Source organism: Anser cygnoides, chromosome 5 (genome assembly GCF_040182565.1).
Source record: "Anser cygnoides isolate HZ-2024a breed goose chromosome 5, Taihu_goose_T2T_genome, whole genome shotgun sequence".
NCBI classification, from domain to species: domain Eukaryota; kingdom Metazoa; phylum Chordata; class Aves; order Anseriformes; family Anatidae; genus Anser; species Anser cygnoides.
The window spans coordinates 24,727,950-24,747,932 of NC_089877.1; the positions used below are offsets into that span (position 1 = coordinate 24,727,950).

Here is a 19,983-nt window from a genome sequence, read left to right on the forward strand (position 1 = left end):
ATACTTTAAAAAATCCATTAATTTATAACTGTAATGTTTCTACTTCTCTAGCTTTAAAATTTTGGTAGGAATAAAAAATGAGGCTGTCAAACTGCAGTGGCTGGATTTTATATGATGTTAAGGGGGGGGGCTTAAAGTGATAAAATAGGCATAAAAAACATTTATAAGGGCATGTATTTACATTGTTCTGTGAAAAGAAAAAAATGGAAAACCAGGTGCAAAACTGAAGGAAGTGGCACTAATGGGAAAGAGTTTGTTGTTAATGCTCTTTGTGGTATATTTGGAAAGCATACACACACTCACATATAACACTTCATGTTGTCTTATGCAACATAAACTGTTTTCATATAGGTATTTTAACCCAAAGTATTTTTTTCCTTTGAAGACACAACAAAAATATTCCTTAAATTGTATTTTGAACAATGTATGATTAAATCTTACTTAGAGATACATATTTCTTCCCTTGTCATATCTTTTATCTGGAAAGCAGTGAGGCTGGCATCTTATTCTAGACAGTGATGCAGAAGGTGTTTGTTTAAGCAGGTGGGTAACGCAAACTGTTTTTTGTTTGACCTTCTGGGAAGGACTCCGGGAAAAAGTATGTGTTTAGACTTAGGATTAGTTTGTCTCTGTTGTATTTGAAAACTTTTCCTTGTGTTTTTCAAATCGGTGTCAAAACATTCTGTCATGCCTGAAGAAATTGAAGGAATTCATCTTTGACTAAACTGCTGTGTATTTAGGGTCATTGACATCCACTTGACCTATTTAGTAAGTGGAGAAGATGGGAGCTATGCAGCTGTTCTGTGCTTTTAGCTCTTTACATTTCTGATGGTGACAAAAAGCAGAATTACCAACGAAAGGAAAGAGGAAAGATGGGCAAAAGTAGGAAATGCAGTTCTGAGAAATGAAGTGACTTATCAGCCATTTTGACACCTGGCAACCCTTGAGGAGCAAGCAGGCATTTAAACAAGCCTCCTACCCCTTGCTTCATTTTAGCTCCTTTTGCTTATTTTCGGTAAGGATTAAAGTCTTTCTCAGTTCACACTGTTGAATAGAAGAGTAAACAGGAAGTGCAAGATGCAAAAAGGCAGGACTTGTGGGAGTGCAAGACCAAGAACACAAGTTTTACTTTGTGCAGTGCTTGTGAGAGAGATGACTACCATTGCAAAACAAGGATGAGAATAATACTGAGGTGGAAGTTTAGCAGGTATTTTGCGACTTTGGGGGAAGTGATGGAGAGGTAAAGTCTATAAGTTTCTGAAAAAGTACAGAAGATCCTGCATATGTTCTCTTCTCATTCTGTTAAAATCCTATATTGTTCAGATATCTAACCTGGGATCTCTTCTGTCCCACATTCTTTTTAAACGAAACGTGTTCCCCAGAAAAAAACTCCTTTTTTAAGAAACAAGACGCAGAAATGAGCTGCAAAACCACAGACAGTGCTCACAGCAGAACAGCTTGTCCGAAGAACTGTATGCAGATAACTATATGCAGTTCCTGAGAACTGTATCTGCATAGAGCTCTTAGTGGGACTAGCTATTTTCAGTTGCGAGCATGTTTTCTTTTTTTTTTCTGTGCCTAAAATTAATTCTGGAGGTGACCTGTCTACTTAGTAGCACTGTCATCTCAGAGCATCTCTTTGTATTAGTAGCTGAGGTCTAAGAACCGTGGCAGGTCTCAAGGTTGCAGGAAGTTGGACAACCACATTGATAAGGCTCAAAGTTTTACAAGAATTAATTTAGTCCCTCTGTTAAATCAGTATTTAGTTGAAAATGCTGTGTGAAAAGATACCATAAATTTTGGTATTCAAACTGAAAACTGGAGTTCATAGCAAAGCTCATAACTATCATGTGAAGCTGCCTAGAAATAGTTTTCCTGAAATCCGCATGGTATACTAAGACAATTTCATGCATCTGGTCCTTATTCTTTAGTACCTAGTTGTGCATTCTAGCATACTTTTATTTAATTAATCAGCTTTATTTGTCTGACTGTTGAAAAGCTGTCTGGGGAAATTTAGGAAGTCTTTTCTTTGAGTCTTTGTACATTTACAAAAATGAAAACTGTAATGGATTTCTTTAAATATTTGAGACATTTCCACCACTTACTCCTGCCTTGTTCTCTGAATAAAAAACCTCAGACTTGTGGAATGGAGAAGCAATTGAACAGAGGAACAGAAAGGTCACTGTTCTTCTGAAGGTCAGAAACTACAGATCACTGGACTAACTAGTAGCCATAGCTTGCTAGAATTCTGCACAAGACTGTCAGAATTTTAGTCAGTGAGCTTTTGCAAGCGTATGAAACGGTTGTTCCCTTGGAGGCTGGGACTGAAGGGACTTGATGAATTAGAATTAGATTTAATTGCACAAACAGAACTCTGGAGGGAAAAGGCAGCTTTTCAATATGTAACCCTGGAGAACTGAAAAGTATGGAGGAGTAATTATCTCTTTCACGGTCCGCTCATAACCTACTTTTCTTTTTCTTTAGGAGTGGGGTTTAAAACGAAAGCATTTCTACCACAAGTGCCAAGTCATTTTTATTTATTAAAAAATCTGTATAAAATCTGTATCAGATATTAAACAGTATGTTAATAAAAATGTGCTGCGTCTTTTAAATTTACTCTTTTTATTGTGATTGACTCACAAGTTTAGAAAACTCTTGGCTGTTTTTCGACTTCGTTTCACTCTGAGAAGTTTTTGCTTTAGGGCAACATTTCTACAACAAGGTAGGAATTATTAAATTCTAGATGCAGTCACTATGAACTTGCATCACACTACCATGGTATCCAGTTTAACATTTTCCTCACCAAAGATTTATTTTAAAGAAGTGTTTAGGCTCTCTTGCGTTTTAAAGATTTTTTTTCCCATCATTAATTATTAACAGCTACTTTTCATCATTGGTTATTTGTGAGCTGAGGTATGAATATCCACTGCAGCTCTACAGGATGTGATGTACAGCTAGCTTATGCTGACCTAACATTAAATTGATGGGTAGTTTTGTATTGAACTACAGATACAGCCAAATATATTCAGTAGAATTCTTCACTCAAAAGCAAACTTCAGTCTGTCAGTCTTACAACTGAAAGTAATTTTTTAGTAATTTTTTAATTTTTTCTCCTACTTCATTTGCACTATTACATTTTCTGAAGAACTAATGACAAAATAGCAATAAAAGCTTGAGCTACTTAATTTATTAATCTGTAAGAGCTATGGAGTACTTGTGTAGTGTCCAGTTATTTAAAAAATAAAAATTAAAAAAATCTTGTTATAATGTGAACAGATGCAGCAATCACTAACTGCTTCAAGACTTTGTTCTTAATTTCTCCCTTCAGTAGATATTTCAATCACTCAGCACTTTAGAAATACACTGAGATATGACTAGAAATTCTGTGAGGCAATCAAACCATTTTTCATAAGATTCCTAATTACCTAAAGAGTTTAAAAGTTATTTAATAAACATATCCAAATTTAAAGAACATCCAAAGCTAAACACAGATATATAGAATCAAGACTTCAAGCACAGATGTTTTTTATATATGCATTTCAAATATGATACAGTAAATTTCATAATGGGGTGGTTTAGAACCTCCACCCTATAACTCAGGGACAGGTATTTCAGGGCAGGTATTTAAGGAGTTATCACTCCTCATCGTTTTGTCTTTTCTGTACATGATGGACATGTAAAGATACTTCAGAAGACTGACAAAAAAAAATATTCTGGGTTGCAGATGCAATGAATTTTGACTGACTTTTGTCTGCCTTAGCTTTCTGTGTGAAGAGCTGTATTGATTCACTGCTTAAGATTCCAGTGACATGCGGCACTGGATTCTAGCTTAGGTCTGGAGTTCAAATACATTCATTTCAGTGCGCTCTAAATTATGAGAGCAGTGACTTTCTTGACTTTGTCACAACATGATCTAAAGTTAATTATTTCTGCCTCTTATTTTTGATCTGCTTTTGAAACAGTGTTTTACTTAAATACATGTCTCTTAAAGTTTAACAACCTCTTTGAAACTTAATGCTGTGACTTGTTTTTATTTATGATGCAAAAGAGTTAGTAATGTCTTAAATCCCAGAAGTAATGCTGTTTCTGGCTCAGTGCTTTTTGGTTATCTGTTAATGTACTGTTGTGGTGTTTTTTTCCTTTTTTTTTTTTTCTTATTTTCTTTTAAGGAAAGGTCCTCAGTGTCTTCAATTGTAAATTGCTGTAGTTGACTTTTCACACATTCTTTCTTAACTTACCAGTAAGTGTATATTCCTTGCAATCAGATAAATAAATCTGTTTTGCCTGTGTCATCATCAGATGCACATAAATACTGTGTGGACCTATCTATTGATGGCTTCCAAGCAAATGCGTTTTGTCCACACTGTTGCAACTTCATATTTTCAAGGTCTAATGTTCTTCTACCAAAGCAAACAAACAAAAGCAAACAGTAACACACACACACTAAAATTGAAGCATAATTTTAACATTGTCTTTTATTAAGGTAAATAAAGAGTTTAGCAAACACATCTGTGTGACTTGTCAGAAAGTGTAGCTAGGAGCATGTAATTGCTTCCAATTTTTTTCAGGTTTTTTTCAGATCTATGAAAAGACTTCTTACATGTTTGCAATTTAACACCCACTTAGTGGCTTGTGTGGAAGTGCTCTAGTTTGCAAAGCAATGTAATGAGCAGCTGGTGAGGGTGGCTTTTCCAGCTTCAAGGGAGTCTGTGCGGTTTTAATGACTTCCATACTACTGTCAAGCTGTCATGGACTACACGAAGGTTTTAAAGCATGCTTGGTGGGTTTGTGGGTGGTTGTGCTTAGAATGTTCTGGAAACTCTAGCTTTTTCCTTTAATACTGAGACACAAAAGGTGAAATGAAACTAAGTCTATTTTGCTGCAGACAGTAATTACAAGTGAGAGACCTAAGGCAAACTGCCAGTATTCCAGGAGGGTCACGCCAGCTAACTTGAGACCGAATTTCTATCTAAAACAATGACTGAGATGTTCAAGAGCCTTATAACTTCTTTTGTAGGACTCAGCCTTTCCAAGCTTTAGTGTGTTGTGGATGATATAGGACCAGTCTTCCATTCAGGATGTTTTTATGCTTTATCACTAATAGGAATTTTCAAAAGTTGCTGAAGCTTAGACACTCAAAGTGGTCTTTTTGCTGAAGTGTTGAGTACTAACAGCTCCAGCTGAAGAGAAAGCTGCTGTCCATTGATTGTTAAAAGTGCTATACAGAGAAATTTAAATAATTAGATTATTCAAATAGGAAAACATAAAATTAGCCAAACAATACATGGAGTTTTTGACACTGTTTCACCATCAAATCTGTAAAATCTGATATTTTTCACCTTGAAATAATAAATTACCTCTGTTTTCAAGAGCACCAGAATCTATGTCATGTACGAGCCTTCAGAGCAGTGAGAAGTTTGTTGAAATCAAGTTTAGGGCTGTACATCTCATAATCTGTTACCCAAAAGATTCTGAGGAAAAAAGTAGCATTTGATCATACGATTGTTTTGTTTCGTACTTCCTATTTTTAAATGCTTTGTTTTGCAATACTGCTGGTGTTGATTCTATACGTGGCTTACATATAGTATGCACATTTTTACTTTTAACACGTCTAATTCAGCCATATATTATTGTGTAAATTTTCACAGAAGTGGAATGAACCAGAGATCCTAAAATTTGAGCCACTCTTAGATAGCCTTCTACTATTAGTATTACATAGAAAATATATGGAACCGAGTCCAATATATGAGAAAATATATGGAACTGAAGTTTCATATTTCAGAGTGGTCCAAGCATGGAGACCGTCGAGCAATCACTGAATCTTTAATACTCATCTCACTCACTTTGCATTTCAATAGTTATTCTTTGCATAGTTGCAATAGTCTTTGCATTTCAATAGTTATTCTGATCTAAGTTTGCTGCTATCTTTCTGATACTGTGTTGATTTCCTCTGTTCTGTAACATTTGACCTGTGATTCTGAATCACATACTATGCCAATTTTCAGCTGCTGATTAAGAGACTTCTGGCAATCTGTTCATTATATTGTCATCAATAATCTGGTCAATATATTGAGTCCAGCTGTGCTTTCTAGTCTGAGGTAATTTCTCAGAAACAATTATCTACCATGTAGAACATTAATGTTTTTTTTAACCTACTAAATTTTCCATGGAAATGAATTTTCTGTTAATAACACATTAAGTTCCCATAAAGCTGCTTAAGCTTTTACCATAGACATACATTGAAAACGTGTAAATCTGAGATATTGAAAAAGAACTTTTCGTATTAATCAGAATTTCCATTCTAAAGTACGTTTAGCATCAAGCCACTGACCTCTGCAGTAGTAAATTTTCATACTAAAAAGCAATGTTAGCTCTTTTCACCATGTGGAATGATGAGGCATTACATCTTAGTTACTGTACACCTGTGCCCCTGAGTGCAGAAGCATATGCAGTATGTGTCTTCAGATTTAGAAGCCTGTTAGCTTGTTAGTTTTCCTGGTAATTTGGGTAAAGTGAGTGCACAAAAAGAAGCAATCCTTACTACATAAGTCTTGATTATTTAAGAAGCCTTCTTTAACTGCCAGCATCTAAAACCAAAGAGGAAAGTAACCATTTCCAATACTACTCTTTTTGGAGGGTCATATGGATTAAAAGGATTTTAGGAAATAGATTTTAGCATGGAAAACAAATAACACACCAGCCTTAGTAGATTGTATGGTACAATAATTCAAAAATTTTTTTCACTGAGAGTGAAAATGTTTTGAAGTTGACTTAACATACATCAACAGAAAAATAACATGAATGTAATAGTGAGGATGATTATATAAAACACCTAAAATTGTTTTAAACAATTTTGTGGTGGTTGAAAGTATGTGTAGTTATACTAATGAAAAGAAAATGCATTTGTTTAGAGAGAAAGTATAGTACAGGAAGCCATTTTTCCTGCTGTTGAAAAGTTAGCTTTAATGTTTAAGTACGCTTTGAATACCTGATGCTGAGTTAAAGATGCGCTATTTTGAGTATTTTATATTGACTTTTTTTCCCAAAAGCAGAACTGTCATGTATGACTTATTCCCATTGTTTGTAATTTTTAACATACTTTGTTTGTAACATGCAAGACTGTTCTTTTTTATGGGCTTTGTTTATGGTACCTACTATTTGGAGGAACAGGATGGAATGATTTCCACAGTCTGTTTGTGGTTTGGGGGGGGGGTTTACTTTCTTAGTGCAGTAAGTGTGTATACTTAAGTCTGTTGACTGTAACCTGGGAACTGAATGTCATAGATGTTAGATGAATGAGAGCTACATGTAGCATCTTATGAAAAGACTGGAGAAACCTGTAGCTTTTTCAGTCCTTCACTGACATTGAAGTCAGTCCACAGTAACAGTTAAATACATTCATGCGTATATGGGCATATACTTGCATGGAGTTGTCATGTTTGTTCTCTTATCTTAAAAAAAAAAAAAAAAAAAGGGGAGAGAAATAAATGAATAAGAGGCTGTATTTGAGAACCCACAGCTAATTAGCATGGTGAAATGAAAATACTAAGGTGACAGTAAAAATGCAGATGGGAAGAGCTCAGCTTTAGTTATGTTTTTTACGAACTGTTGGGAACTAAAGCTGATAATGGCTGAAGTGTATCTAATTTTGAGTTGTATAATGCTTGTGTGAAATAGTACCATCACATATAGAAAATACACCATCAAAATTGCTACTGATACGGTGAACTAAACAACACGTTTCTGAATTAAGCCCATTTCAGTTGTATGCTTTTTCTTTTATATGTTTAGTGACAAACAAGAAACCGGCTCAAGCTTCTATTACGAAGGTCAAGCAATTTGAAGGCTCTACATCTTTTGTCAGGAGAACGCAGTGGATGCTCGAGCAGCTACGCCAGGTCAATGGTATAGATCCTAACCGGGTGAGTTTGAACAGTTATGGAAAATGAAAACTGAACTTTTAATACCTGATTCACAAATCAGTTACATCTTTCATTATTCAAAAGGCAGATGGAAAGATGAGATACAGGATTAAATGCAAATTCTCAAAAAAGAAATAACTTAGTGTGGTACGTGAAATAGATTTTAATGGGAAAGATGGGAGGAGGCCAAAGCTCATAATCAGCTATTTTCTTCTTTCTTTCCTGTCTTTCCCAACTCTTCCTCCTGCTCACTCTCTTCTTTGTAAAGAAAAATAAGAGCCGTGTTTGTCTTGTCTTCGGCTGTAAGCCTCTTGGGTTCCATTTTGGCATGCAGCTCTGTTGTAAGAGTAGTAAGCAGAAGCAAAGACAGGAGAGGTTACTGAGGTTCAAGTGCGTAGAAATATTTTGAATCTTGCTTTTTTTCTAGGACAGTCCTCTCCTCAGATCCTTCTGCATTTCTTATCTTTCTGTACAAAGGGCTGTGACGTGGTTTATTTGCTAGTTTAAATTTAAAGCAATTTTTGCTTTTTGATTTAAAACAAAAATTAAAGCAAACAAAACCTCACAAAATGTTTTGGAACTCCTTCCAGAATTTTTGCCTCAAACATGTTTTTTTAATGTGGAATATACAGACTGCCTTGAGCTGTCTTGACAAAGTCACACAAACATGTAATAAGCTTACGAATACAAATCAGAAAATGATCACAAAGCAACTTAACTATGTGCGTTGCACAGCAGAATGTTTGTAGATAACTCCATTGGTTTGATCAGGGCTGTACTCTGATCAGCTGCCTAAATTTTAGTGGCTTAATGGTGCAGACTGTGCTGTTACAGTACAGTCTTGTTAACAAAAATGAAGCCTTTGGAGTTATGTGGAATTTTCTTTGAGTAAAGGGGCATTGAAAATGAGAGCAATGATACACAAATATGGGATATGAGTTTTAGGCCCTTTCCCATCAACTGTTAAGCAGCTCTCTAAATAGCAGCTTGAGATACTTTCACATTGAAAGTCCTATCAAATTCTTCAACTTAGAAACATTCATTTAGGACTTGTTTTCCTGTGATTCTTAGTGCCATTGACTCAAAATAGAATTTAATGTATTAGTTTACAAAATGAATTCTAGCAAATATCACTAAATGTATAGCAGCAGTACTCTTACAGAATCCATTTACTTCGGTAGTTGATGCATGGTACGGAGGTGGGGGGTTATTTTATTCTGGCAGTGCTCTTTTGTTCTTGTTATCCTGAGATCTATACAACCGTTTATGATAATAAGTTAAATACAATAACTGCAATGTGCTATTTATTTTCCTTCTTTGAGTCAATATAGAGAGCAGAACCACATCTTCTATAATACATAGCGAGAGCAATTTTGAGACTGAGAGGCTGAATACGTTAAAATAAAAATGTCTGTGTTAATACAGAAGAAACATAGTAACTATATATCTGTAGCTAAAGAGGATTTCTTATGAGATTCCAACTTCTAATTCTTTGGTCTAAAAACCATTATTTTCAGGTATTTTTTTCATAGCTGAATATTCCTCACTAAAAGAAAAAAATATTTGTGAGAAAAAAATCCAGCCTGTGTTTTCATCCAAAAATGTGCAAAAGAAAAATAATGCCAGGATGGTCTTTAGTTGCATGATCTTTTTCTTTTTTTCCTACATAACTGCTTTTTAAACAATGACAGTTCTACATTTTTTTCCAAATCATTAATAAAACCAAAGTAATAGTATTTTTTTTTTTCTTCTAGGATTCCCCAGAATTTGATTTACTATTTGAAAATGCTTTTGACCAGTGGGTAGCAAGCACAGCTTCAGAAAAATGCACATTCTTTCAGGTTCTTCATCACACTTGTCAGCGATACCTTACAGACAAGAAACCAGAATTTATCAACTGCCAATCTAAAATTATGGGAGGTAAGTCAATTGAAGCTGGAGTACTTTGTGCAGTTGGACATGAAATGATTTGCACCTGAGTTAGTTTCTGTTCAAATGAGCTTGCTACCTATCTACATCTTGAAATCATAGGTCTGAATATGCTGATTTCACAGTGGTGAAATACAGGCTTCACAATTTCTCCATCAAGCACCACTTCAAATTCTTACAATATTTTTTCTTATGTTTAGTTCTAGAGGTAATATCCACTACCCACCTTGGGAGAAGTCATTCTTCTCCTACCCTTAGCAGCATTGTTTTCAATTTGTTTCCAAAAATATTTCTGGGCTGCCTGGAATATTTCCCACCTGAAGTGTGTTCTATAGGGCCATTTCCTAACAAGTGTTACCAGAAGTGTTTATTACCAAATTCCTGTAGGTTTTTTGAAATTCACTTTGATCTTCACAGAAATCAGTTAAGTTTTATTTTCATAATTTGTTCATCCTAAGGTATCTATCTGATGTCTATCCAGGATTAGACATCAGGTTTAAAAAGAAAAATAAAGGGAGAGAGGAGACATGTGGGGACACCATCTGGTCAATATATAGAATTGTTGTTTACCATCTGCTTCATGAACAACAAACACTACTTTTGGGGGAGGATTTTTCACTTATTTCACAAAATATTCTTTGGGAAAAGAAACCTTTAGGAAGATAGGTTTTAGTTGTTACCTTATTTCTGAAAATAGTCACCTTTTTATCTGCTCTAAACCAGAACACTTCTAAAACCTTTTATGCCTTCTCTGTTCCAGTGAGCTGGAATAAAAAGTTATTTTTGCTTTTTCAGTGAGTCTTGTAACATTTGATGTCTCTAAACTGTCAGAGATGCACAGGCTGGCTTGGGGTTTGGTTTGTTTGTTTTCCCCCAGGACATCAAATACAAATACAGCCAGCCTTACTCAACTCTTTGTGGTAGTTCTATCTTATAAAACTAGTATCTGTTCCGATACGCTGTCAGAAGTACATTTTGTGCACCCACCTTCATATGCTCTTGTTTCTGGCTGTAACTTTGTCTTCCATCCCTTTCTTCTAAAACACCAAAGGTAAACTTGGGGAAGGGGGAATCATCTTCAGTTTGGCGCTTAAGTTTTAGGTAGTGACACTGAGGTTACCACCAACTTTGCAGTCAGAGCTGTTCTGTCAATCATACTTTGCTTTTAGTGTCTTCTAAAACCAAGATAAAAGGCATAACATTTTCTTCTAAACATCCTTTTTTTTTTCTCCCTGTTCCATTAATCTTCTTTCCATCATCTTCAAAAGCTTTTGGATTACATTATATTTCAAACCTCAAAATGTATTTATCTTACAGAGGCATGCTTCCTGCACTGAGTAAAAATAAACAAATAACTGTCATTGCAACTTTGAAATATCTCCAGTTAAAGGCAGCCCTCCATGATACATAGCGCCATGAAGTTAGTTCAGTTTACTAGGTTATGTTAGTTGGTCAATTACTTTGAGGCAAACAGAGAAATTCAGTGACCAGAAATAACACCATTCATTGACTTTAGAAGCTGTTCTGTTAGTTAGTAGTTCACTGGTTCAGACGCTCAGCATCTGCAGTTCTGCTAGTTCTCCCGGTAAGCCCAGAGATGGGCCAACTACACATCAAAACCCATTAAGTCTGAAACCTGCAGTATCAGAGATCTACATAAAAAATACAGGGAAGTATGTAACAGATTTTGAATTCATCCTTACCGGAGAAAACGGAGCATCAGTATAGCCAAGCAAGCCAAACAATTTATACCTGAGGATATATCTTGAATTACATTACAATCGGTTTCGAATTTGCAACTCTTCCCCTCCACTTTCCCCTGGTAATTAACCAAAGCAATAGATTCAAATCATTCGGAAAACTTAGCACTGTCAGATTATGGAGGAAGCTTGTCACTTCATGCCCTTTATGTTTTAAAGTACCCTTTGTTTTAACTGATATTTTTTTGACCTTTCTGGGGGATATGTACAGTAATTTCTCTTGGATGGTTTAACTTCTAATACCAAACACGTATGTTTTTAATACATTATTACAATATATGCTTACGTAATGTTATAGATATGCACATCAAAGATGTAACGTGTATCTTGTAACTATACATATTTTCTTTAAAAAAAAAAAAAAAAGACCAAACTTCTTCCCAACTGGAACTGAAGATGAAAGAACTTGAAGGGTTTATTTACAAGCTTACTAATTGAGCCTTAGTCCTTCCTAAAGGATGTGAGTGAAGAAAGTGAAATTCATGCTGTTTCTGCAGAAAGTGCTTAAGAGCTTATCCTTAAGTAAATAGGTTTCATCCTGTGGAACTGGAGACCCTCTTCATTGACTTCCTGAATTTACTTCACACACACACACACACACACACACACTTCCTCCTACTGGCCTGATTCTTCTTCTCCAGAACTATTTTTTGTGTTGAATATGGTGTAAGGATGTAGTCTGTGGAGTTAAATAGTCTACGTTGTTTTCTGTAACTTGCTTATTGACATTAATTATAGTGATAATGAGAACTGATGAAAGGAATGGGTGCTAATTCTCAGAATAAAGAACAAATTCAAATTTGCAAAGACTGTAATGAGATTCTTCCCTGTATTATCTTGTATGAAATAGTTTATCTTTTGTTTGGAAGGGCCTCTGCATTGCTTACATGTGGTTTCTAGAAGTTGCTTTGGGAAGGGGAAGGCAGGCATTTGGAAAGAGATTTTTTATTAAAGTAGGAAATACTTTCTCCTTCCATATCTTTCTGATGTATTGGCTTCAATACTGGCATATGTCTAATTTGAGGCATTGTTGTGTTATGGTAATTAAGTAACCAAGCTAATCAGGTTGTTGTTTTTGTTTTTTTTACATCAGTAATGTGTTTTAAAAAAAAAAGTTGGAGGTGAGCAGTGAGTTGAATATTTTTATCCACAGATTATGATCGTTATAACAACTTAATTGTTGACCTAATATTAGGCTGATACCAAGAATGCATTTGGTCTTTATATTTCTGGGTAGAACCCTGTAGATACAGTGTTTGAAACCTCAGATTCAGTGCCTGTAACAATTAGCAGTTGCTGCCACCTTTAGACACACATTAGAAGTGCAGAATCCTTGGAAAGACAGGTTGAAGGAAGATGATGATCCTGCAGTGTTTTTGTTTTAAGCTTTGTCCTATAAGCTTTGGTCATCCTGTCAAATTAATTAAAATATTCCTAGAAGTTCAAAGTAATGATATCTTTGCCTCTGTAACCTTTCCTCTAGGACAGCCGGCAAGAGTTATTAATGAATCATTTTTTATTCTTCTCCAAGAATATATTGCCAGTGTGAGAATGGTAATGAGTTACTTTTTTCGTAAGCTATTGACTCATCTTAGCTTCAACGATCTAGGAATAGGACTTTATGATGTTTTCATTAATTCTTTGGATTTATTTGAAGATGAAATTTCTACATGAAAAACCAGTTTGCATTCAGTTTTAGAATGCAGATCTATAGTATTTTAGAAAGTCGGCCACTGTGTCTTATTTCCAAATAAAAACAAGGACAAACAATTATTGCGAGGCTGTGTTTTGGAAAGCAGATTTCACGGAGGTTTTGAAGTTTGCTAGTAACTGTAAACTTTAAAGCAAAATATTTTTGGTCATGTTGTATGAAAACCTTTTGTATATTGAAAGAGATGTTCATGAGTTATATGTGGTGGACCTGGTAAACATATAGTAGCTTTTTCCATACTATGTAAGTTTAATGAATGACTAAATGAGACAAATGGAATTAGGAATTAGGATGGGAAGAAAGCCTATTGCTCCCACTGGCCTCATTCCTTTCACATGTCTGATTCTTGTTTTCACCTCTTACCTGATATAGTGTTTGAAGAACTGTGTGCTCGAGCATATTACCCTTACTGACTTCCAATTGTAAATTAATTCTGATGCAAATGACTTTGACAAAATTAATCTAAATTTTTTTTAAAAATCTATCACTTCATTTTGGTGACATTTTACTATTTTCAAATTACTGACCAGGTGAATCTTAGCAATGTTTCTTTATGGGAACTACAAAATTCTTTGCATTGCATTAAGATATTTTTTGCCAAGAAAATAAAGGTCAATGTCAGTCTAGAGACTGAAATATTAGAAACTATTTTCTTTTTACTGTCAGAGACCATTTCAGGTGCTTGCTTTCATCCTCTGCATATTCATGTTAAAATTAATTCTGCTTTACCATTTGTTTTTATTTAGCTGTATATATTTTATTTATCATAAGCATAAAAGCTATTTGTTGAGATCTGAATGAATTAGAATCATAGAACAGCTCAGGTTGGAAAGGACCTTAAAGATCATCTAGTTCTAACCCCCCTGCCTTGTCCAACCTGGCCTTGAACACCTCCAGGGATGGGGCATCCACAGCTTCTCAACCCTCTGAGTGAAGAATAGTTGAATGCTTGTCCTGTAGAAATATTGCATATAACCAGGCCTCCAAATTAACTTTGAAAAACAATAATCTTCCTGAAAAAAAAAGCACCTTACATTCTTTTAAAAACTGGAGGCTTATGTAAAATCAGAAGGGACATTTATCGTTACATTTATTGTTTGGTTCCTTTTTGATCTATACAACTTTCAGACAAGATAATATACAAATCAGTGAGCAATATATTTTAGACCTTCATTCTTCAGAATGCAATAAGTGGGATGTTATCTTCACAGTGCAAAACAATTCCTGTTTGTCACGGAAATGACAGAAGTTTTAGATCAAAATACTTGATTTGGGTGTTTACAGAGCCAGAGTGGAGTTCTGTGGTTTTGCACTAATTAAGGATTTTTAAAGTTTCTGGTTGGTAGACTTTTATTATTGTAAGTATTAGTTTAGTATTGAAAATACTAACTTAGATCTGTTCTGATTTATATAAACATATTAAATTTGAGTTTAAAGTGTTTGAGTTTAAATAAATTTCTCAGTTTGGAAGAGGGTAAAAGAAGTATACACTTGAAACATAGATGTCTTTTAGAAAAGCTTACCTTCTATGATTTGTCAATTTGACTTTTAATACGTGTGTTATATATTTGCCAGATTTTAATCATTAATTTCTGATTTCTGTAGCTCTGGCTAAACTTCAAACTCAAGTACTCGGGGGGAGTACTTGAAGTACTCCTCAGGGGGAGGGACAGGACATCAGAACTATGTGATCATGTTGAACCCTAGAAGAAAGCAAGTCTGTAAATGTAATTAGCCTGAAAAATATAAGTAATATCTCATACTTTTTTTTAATGGAACATTTAGTAAATGTAAATGAGATTAAGACAAAAAGATCAAAGAAAGAAAAAAATCACTTAGCTTATAAAGTTAGCTGCTTATATAAAAACATCTAAAAGTTTAGCTATCTGCATGAATATGAATATAATAATTTTATTAATATGCAACCTTTGGAAGTAATCTATTATGCTCTTTTTCTTCTGATCATCAAAAAAAGTAGTAATTATTGAGCCTTAGTAATTATTGAGCCTTCATTGTGTGCAGTTATTACAGTTCTCCTACTGCATTACTACATATCTTTGAGAAGGTGGTAATGCATACTGGTAGATACAGGAGTAGACAGACCACAAGTCTGATCCACTTTGACAGTTGTATTTACTTATTTGCCATTCTTCCCTCCTTTATAAATCAAATACAATTGATTTATAATGCAGTGCTACTGAACTGCTATATTATATCTGCAATGCATTCCAGCACCTTTGAGCCATAAGCTTGTTTGTATTTTGTTTCGTTGTGTGTCTGTGCCTCTGTTTTTTTTTTTCCTAGGAAATTGCATTTAAACTGGATGTGTTGTTTATCATGGCTTGACAGTTACTGTACTGTTGGTTTGGATGTTGTGGGTTTTTTTGTTTTTTTTTTTTTTTTGCATGAGTTCTGCTTGAAAAAATGCTTATATGAAAGAAAGTGAACAGTCTGTAAAATCAAATTGTCTCTGAATGTCAGTCATGCTAGGAATCTGATTCCAGGACAAAGTAGTGTCACAGCTCCATCTATGACAACAATAAGCTTGTGTGGTTCCACTGTTGCAGTTCAGTGAACACAAGAGATCACATCCTCCAGCTGTAATGAAAGTTACTGTATTTGAGATGAAATACAACTGCCCACACTCAAACTAATGATGTCATTGATGAGAACTGTGCAACATCTTTGAAGTACTCCCTCTGGGGAGCTGAGATTTGCCATACATCTCTAAAGAAAATTGCTGAACAAAAGTTAGTTTGATAGCCATTTCAGAATGCCCGTTGTAGCATGACAGTAATTTTCTAAGGGTATAATTTACTGGTTTTCTGTCTTTGTCTTCACAGTATTTAAACTCGCTCATAAACTTCAAAACAGATCAGATTTGCATCACCTTCACTCAATATAGACCTAACGCATTGTATTGCATCTCTGCAGCTGTAGAATATCTTGTGGGGATAAGAGGCATGATACTGGCATCGCTGTATTGATTTCCAGGGGCAGAGTCTGATCAAGTCCGAAATAACAATCGCTAAAAACACCTAACTCTCCCATTGTTGAAGGTAGAAATTAGAAGCTGGTCCAAACTACTGGAAGACCAGTTTCATCTGCTAATCTTGATAGATCCTGTGCTGCTATCAAACTATGAACAAATTCTGTAGTAATTGTCTCATCTCTACGTTCCATTAGAAATGTTTCTTCACTGAAAGGATACATAGCTGATGAATTTACGTTAGTATTTTCTATTCCATCTGCACTGCCAGACCTCTGACAAGATAAACATCAAATGACTTCTTTGCCTCTTTGGGAAGGCCTACCAGTACATAACCTTGGTTTACATGTATGTATATATCTATATAACCAATATTTTTTCTTCTCCTTCTCCTCTCCTTCCCTCCCTCTAGAGGACTAATGCTGAAATGATGCTTTAAAGCAAGTTTGGGATTTGGACAGGAAAGTATGGAAAGCAGAGTTCTCTCAAGCGTCTTCTTAAGCTTGCAGTTAGGAAAGTCATTGCTATTCTGACCTGAACAGATTATTTAATAGTATATCCTTCTACTCCTACTGAATAAATGTTCAGTAATATCTTTCAGACTTACCTTACGCCCTTCCAGGATCCGCAGCAGACTCCTCTTAGTTCACAGTGAACTTTCAACTCACTTTATTTTTATTTCTTTCTTTTATATGCTTTTTTAGGCAAAATACCAAATTAGATGTATTTTTAGATGTATTAGATTTAATTCAATGTATCTTAAAATCTCTCTACTTCAAAATAATTTGCAATATTTGCCTGCATGTTTTTATTCAGAACTGTTCTTGTCCACTGTTGGCATTAATGAATGTTAAAAGATTCATTTGTGTGAGGAGAAATTGCCTAGCCTTTTTTTGCCTAATCAAAAAAAGTGGAAACTAGTGTAATCACTCTTAATTTTAGGTGACTTCTTATTCTGATACCTATGCTACTCTCCCATGTAGAATCAGACTTATACAAAGCTGGAACATTGATCTGTGACTTGAGAGTACAATGACTTGTGATGTTCTCTGATCAGTATAAACTAACAAAGTGCAGTCTGCCACCTTTGTGCTAGCACTGCACCTCTAACTGAACACAGGACGTTCAGTTAGAAACTGATCTGCCTGAAAATTGTTCTCTTCTCTTCAGGCTCTGGCCTTTTGTTTGGCGTGGATTTTCAGCTAGGTCAGTTTGTCAATCTGCTCATCCATCTGGCTGTGAAGTTACAAGTGCAGATACAAGGAAGACAATAGAAATGCGCAGGTGGTATGGGGCACCTGCAGAGGGGCAAGGCTGGCAGTTGTAGAGGTTCACATTGGCTTAAACTAGCTGTGAAACCCTATTACGCTTTTAATTTGTCTGCCTCTTCTCTCTCCTCGATTTCTCTTTGCCCATGTTACTTTCTTCCTTGTATTTTTCTAGGAAGAGTATTTTCTGGGAAGCAGGGAGGACAGTGTGGAGGGACAAACCTGTATACGACTTTTTATCACAATGGTTACCACACTGTGGTAGCTAATGCTTCTTTTGACAGTCATAAACTTTCCAAATTCAGGTGCAAAGACCTACAGAAGTGTTTTGTTTACTTTTAGAAAAGGTGGATGTCTGTAGAAATCCTTCTCTTCAGGCTGAGCTAGGAGACTTCTAAATTTTAAGTCTCGAAATTAATTTGGGAAGGACATTATTCTTCAAAGATAAATTGAGAAAATACTATTCTGATTTCAGTCTGCAGATTCAAGTATTTTAAAGTTGTAATTAAATTAATAAGTTTAATAAAGTTACTACTTTTAGTGAGTGTTCTGTATTTCAGAACACTTGGTCATCCTTTCTGGCTGATAATTTAAATATTGAAATTATCTAGGGACTAGCTGGGGAGGTAATGTTGGGAGGGTGAGAATGTGGTGGTGAAGATGTTTCCTAAGTGCTTTCTAAAGGAAAAATAGCACTAAATAGCACTATACTTTGTATCTTCTTCCCTTTTTCAGACTATTTTACCGATTACAAAAAACATTTCTTTTTTTATCTGCAAATTGTTCAGTATCTTTCTCTTCTCTCCCAAGACCTTTAGTTTTGTATTGATACTATAACTGCACAATGCCTTTGGCTCTTAGGTGATGAGTGCACAGGCAGTCAACAAAACACAAAACAGTAAAAATAAAGGAAAGCCATTCTTCAGTCTGTTTCCAAACTTCTGTTGAAATTGTAGTGACAACAGTATATCCTAGTGTAAATAATACGTTGTCATACAGGTGGTCTTGTTAATAAATTTGAACTGATTGCTGTTATACTTTTAACTGTACTTTATTAATTGATGCAGCTCCAGTTTTATGCCGTTCAATGGGAACAATATATAGCTCATTTTCTTAAATAAATAGTTTTGGTGTGATGAACAGAACTTCTTAATTACCATAGCAAATCATGGTTATTTCCTTCTGGAAACAGAAGGTAATTGCTAAATGCTGTGTTAATGCATGCACAATTAAAAATTAAATGCTTGTGTTTACAAATCAGTCACTGTAAAGTCTTATCACTGATGTACAGATAAAGCTCTGGATTAAAGTGAAATACTTTTTATACGGCTAATAGAGAATGTGATGAGCCTTTTATGAATGTGTGTTAAAACAGGTCATGCAAACTACAATAATGATATCTCAGGAGACCAATTAGTTTCATCATTAAATAGACTAATTCCCACACTGATTGCTGATAGTGTCTGTTTATCTTTCAGGTGCTGTGTATGACAGGTTAAGAATGTTCTTTTCTTTGTGCATGCTCTGATGCAGCTTGTGATCATAAGAAAAATAAATAAATAAATGAGGCTGACAGGAGCTGTGTGGTGCTTCCTGCAAAGTCTCGTTTCTTCAGTTTTTCTGTCCATCAGCAAGTAATGCTTCCAGAATTAGTGGTCTAAAGCACTTTCCCAAAGGCCACTCTGCCTCTCCACTGTTTCTGCATCTTTGGGCCCAATATGTTATGTATAATTGTACAGGTCACTAACAGAATTTTCGAAGGAGAAAGGAGAATTTAATTCCAGCAGTTGATATTCTGCTACAAGAAATTCAAAACAAAATGTCTGACCTGCTAAACAAACTGGATTACCAAGCTGTGTAGCTATTAATCAGTTTGGAAATCTGAATGTCAGATAATAAGACAATTTCAGATAAAAAGACAAAATATCATAGGAAAAAAAAACAAGCTGTATTGAAAGCCACCCTATTAAGCCACTTATTTGAGTAACTAAAAATAAATAAGTAGTATGCTTCTGTGCTTTTTTATATATAGCAAACATACTGTTGAAAAACATTGAATGAAATCCAACATCCTTCTTGATTTTAGTTTCAGACTGAAATTGACCCAAACATACACATTTTGCTGATATTATAAATTAACATTAACTTAATACTTTAGATTAAACTCAATATAAATGCGTATTTTCCCTGTGTCATCTGGCAGTATTTATGTGCTCCACCTAGTGAGTGAGTCAGCAAATACTGCTGGATTAAATATAAAGGCTGTGTGCTTGCCCTTAATAGTGACTTGAAAAGAGCTGTTTCATAAAATGATGAAATATCTAAACTTCTCTATTTTCTGTTCTTGTTTATTTGAAAGAGAAAAGTCTGTAGTCTTAGCTGCTGGGATCTGTTCTACACAGCT

At 35.0% G+C, this 19,983-nt stretch overlaps 1 protein-coding gene across 3 annotated transcripts in view; it reads left to right on the forward strand.

Annotated features, from left to right (window-relative positions):
- The window catches only part of STXBP6 (syntaxin binding protein 6), a 112,570-nt gene that overhangs the window by 82,894 nt on the left and 9,693 nt on the right, over positions 1-19,983 (forward strand). For all 3 annotated transcript variants that reach the window (XM_048058773.2, XM_013174284.3, XM_013174283.3), the window contains exons 3-4: positions 7,792-7,922; positions 9,677-9,842. In XM_048058773.2, the coding sequence (XP_047914730.1) occupies positions 7,792-7,922; positions 9,677-9,842 (297 nt within the window). The remainder of the gene's footprint in view (positions 1-7,791; positions 7,923-9,676; positions 9,843-19,983) is intronic.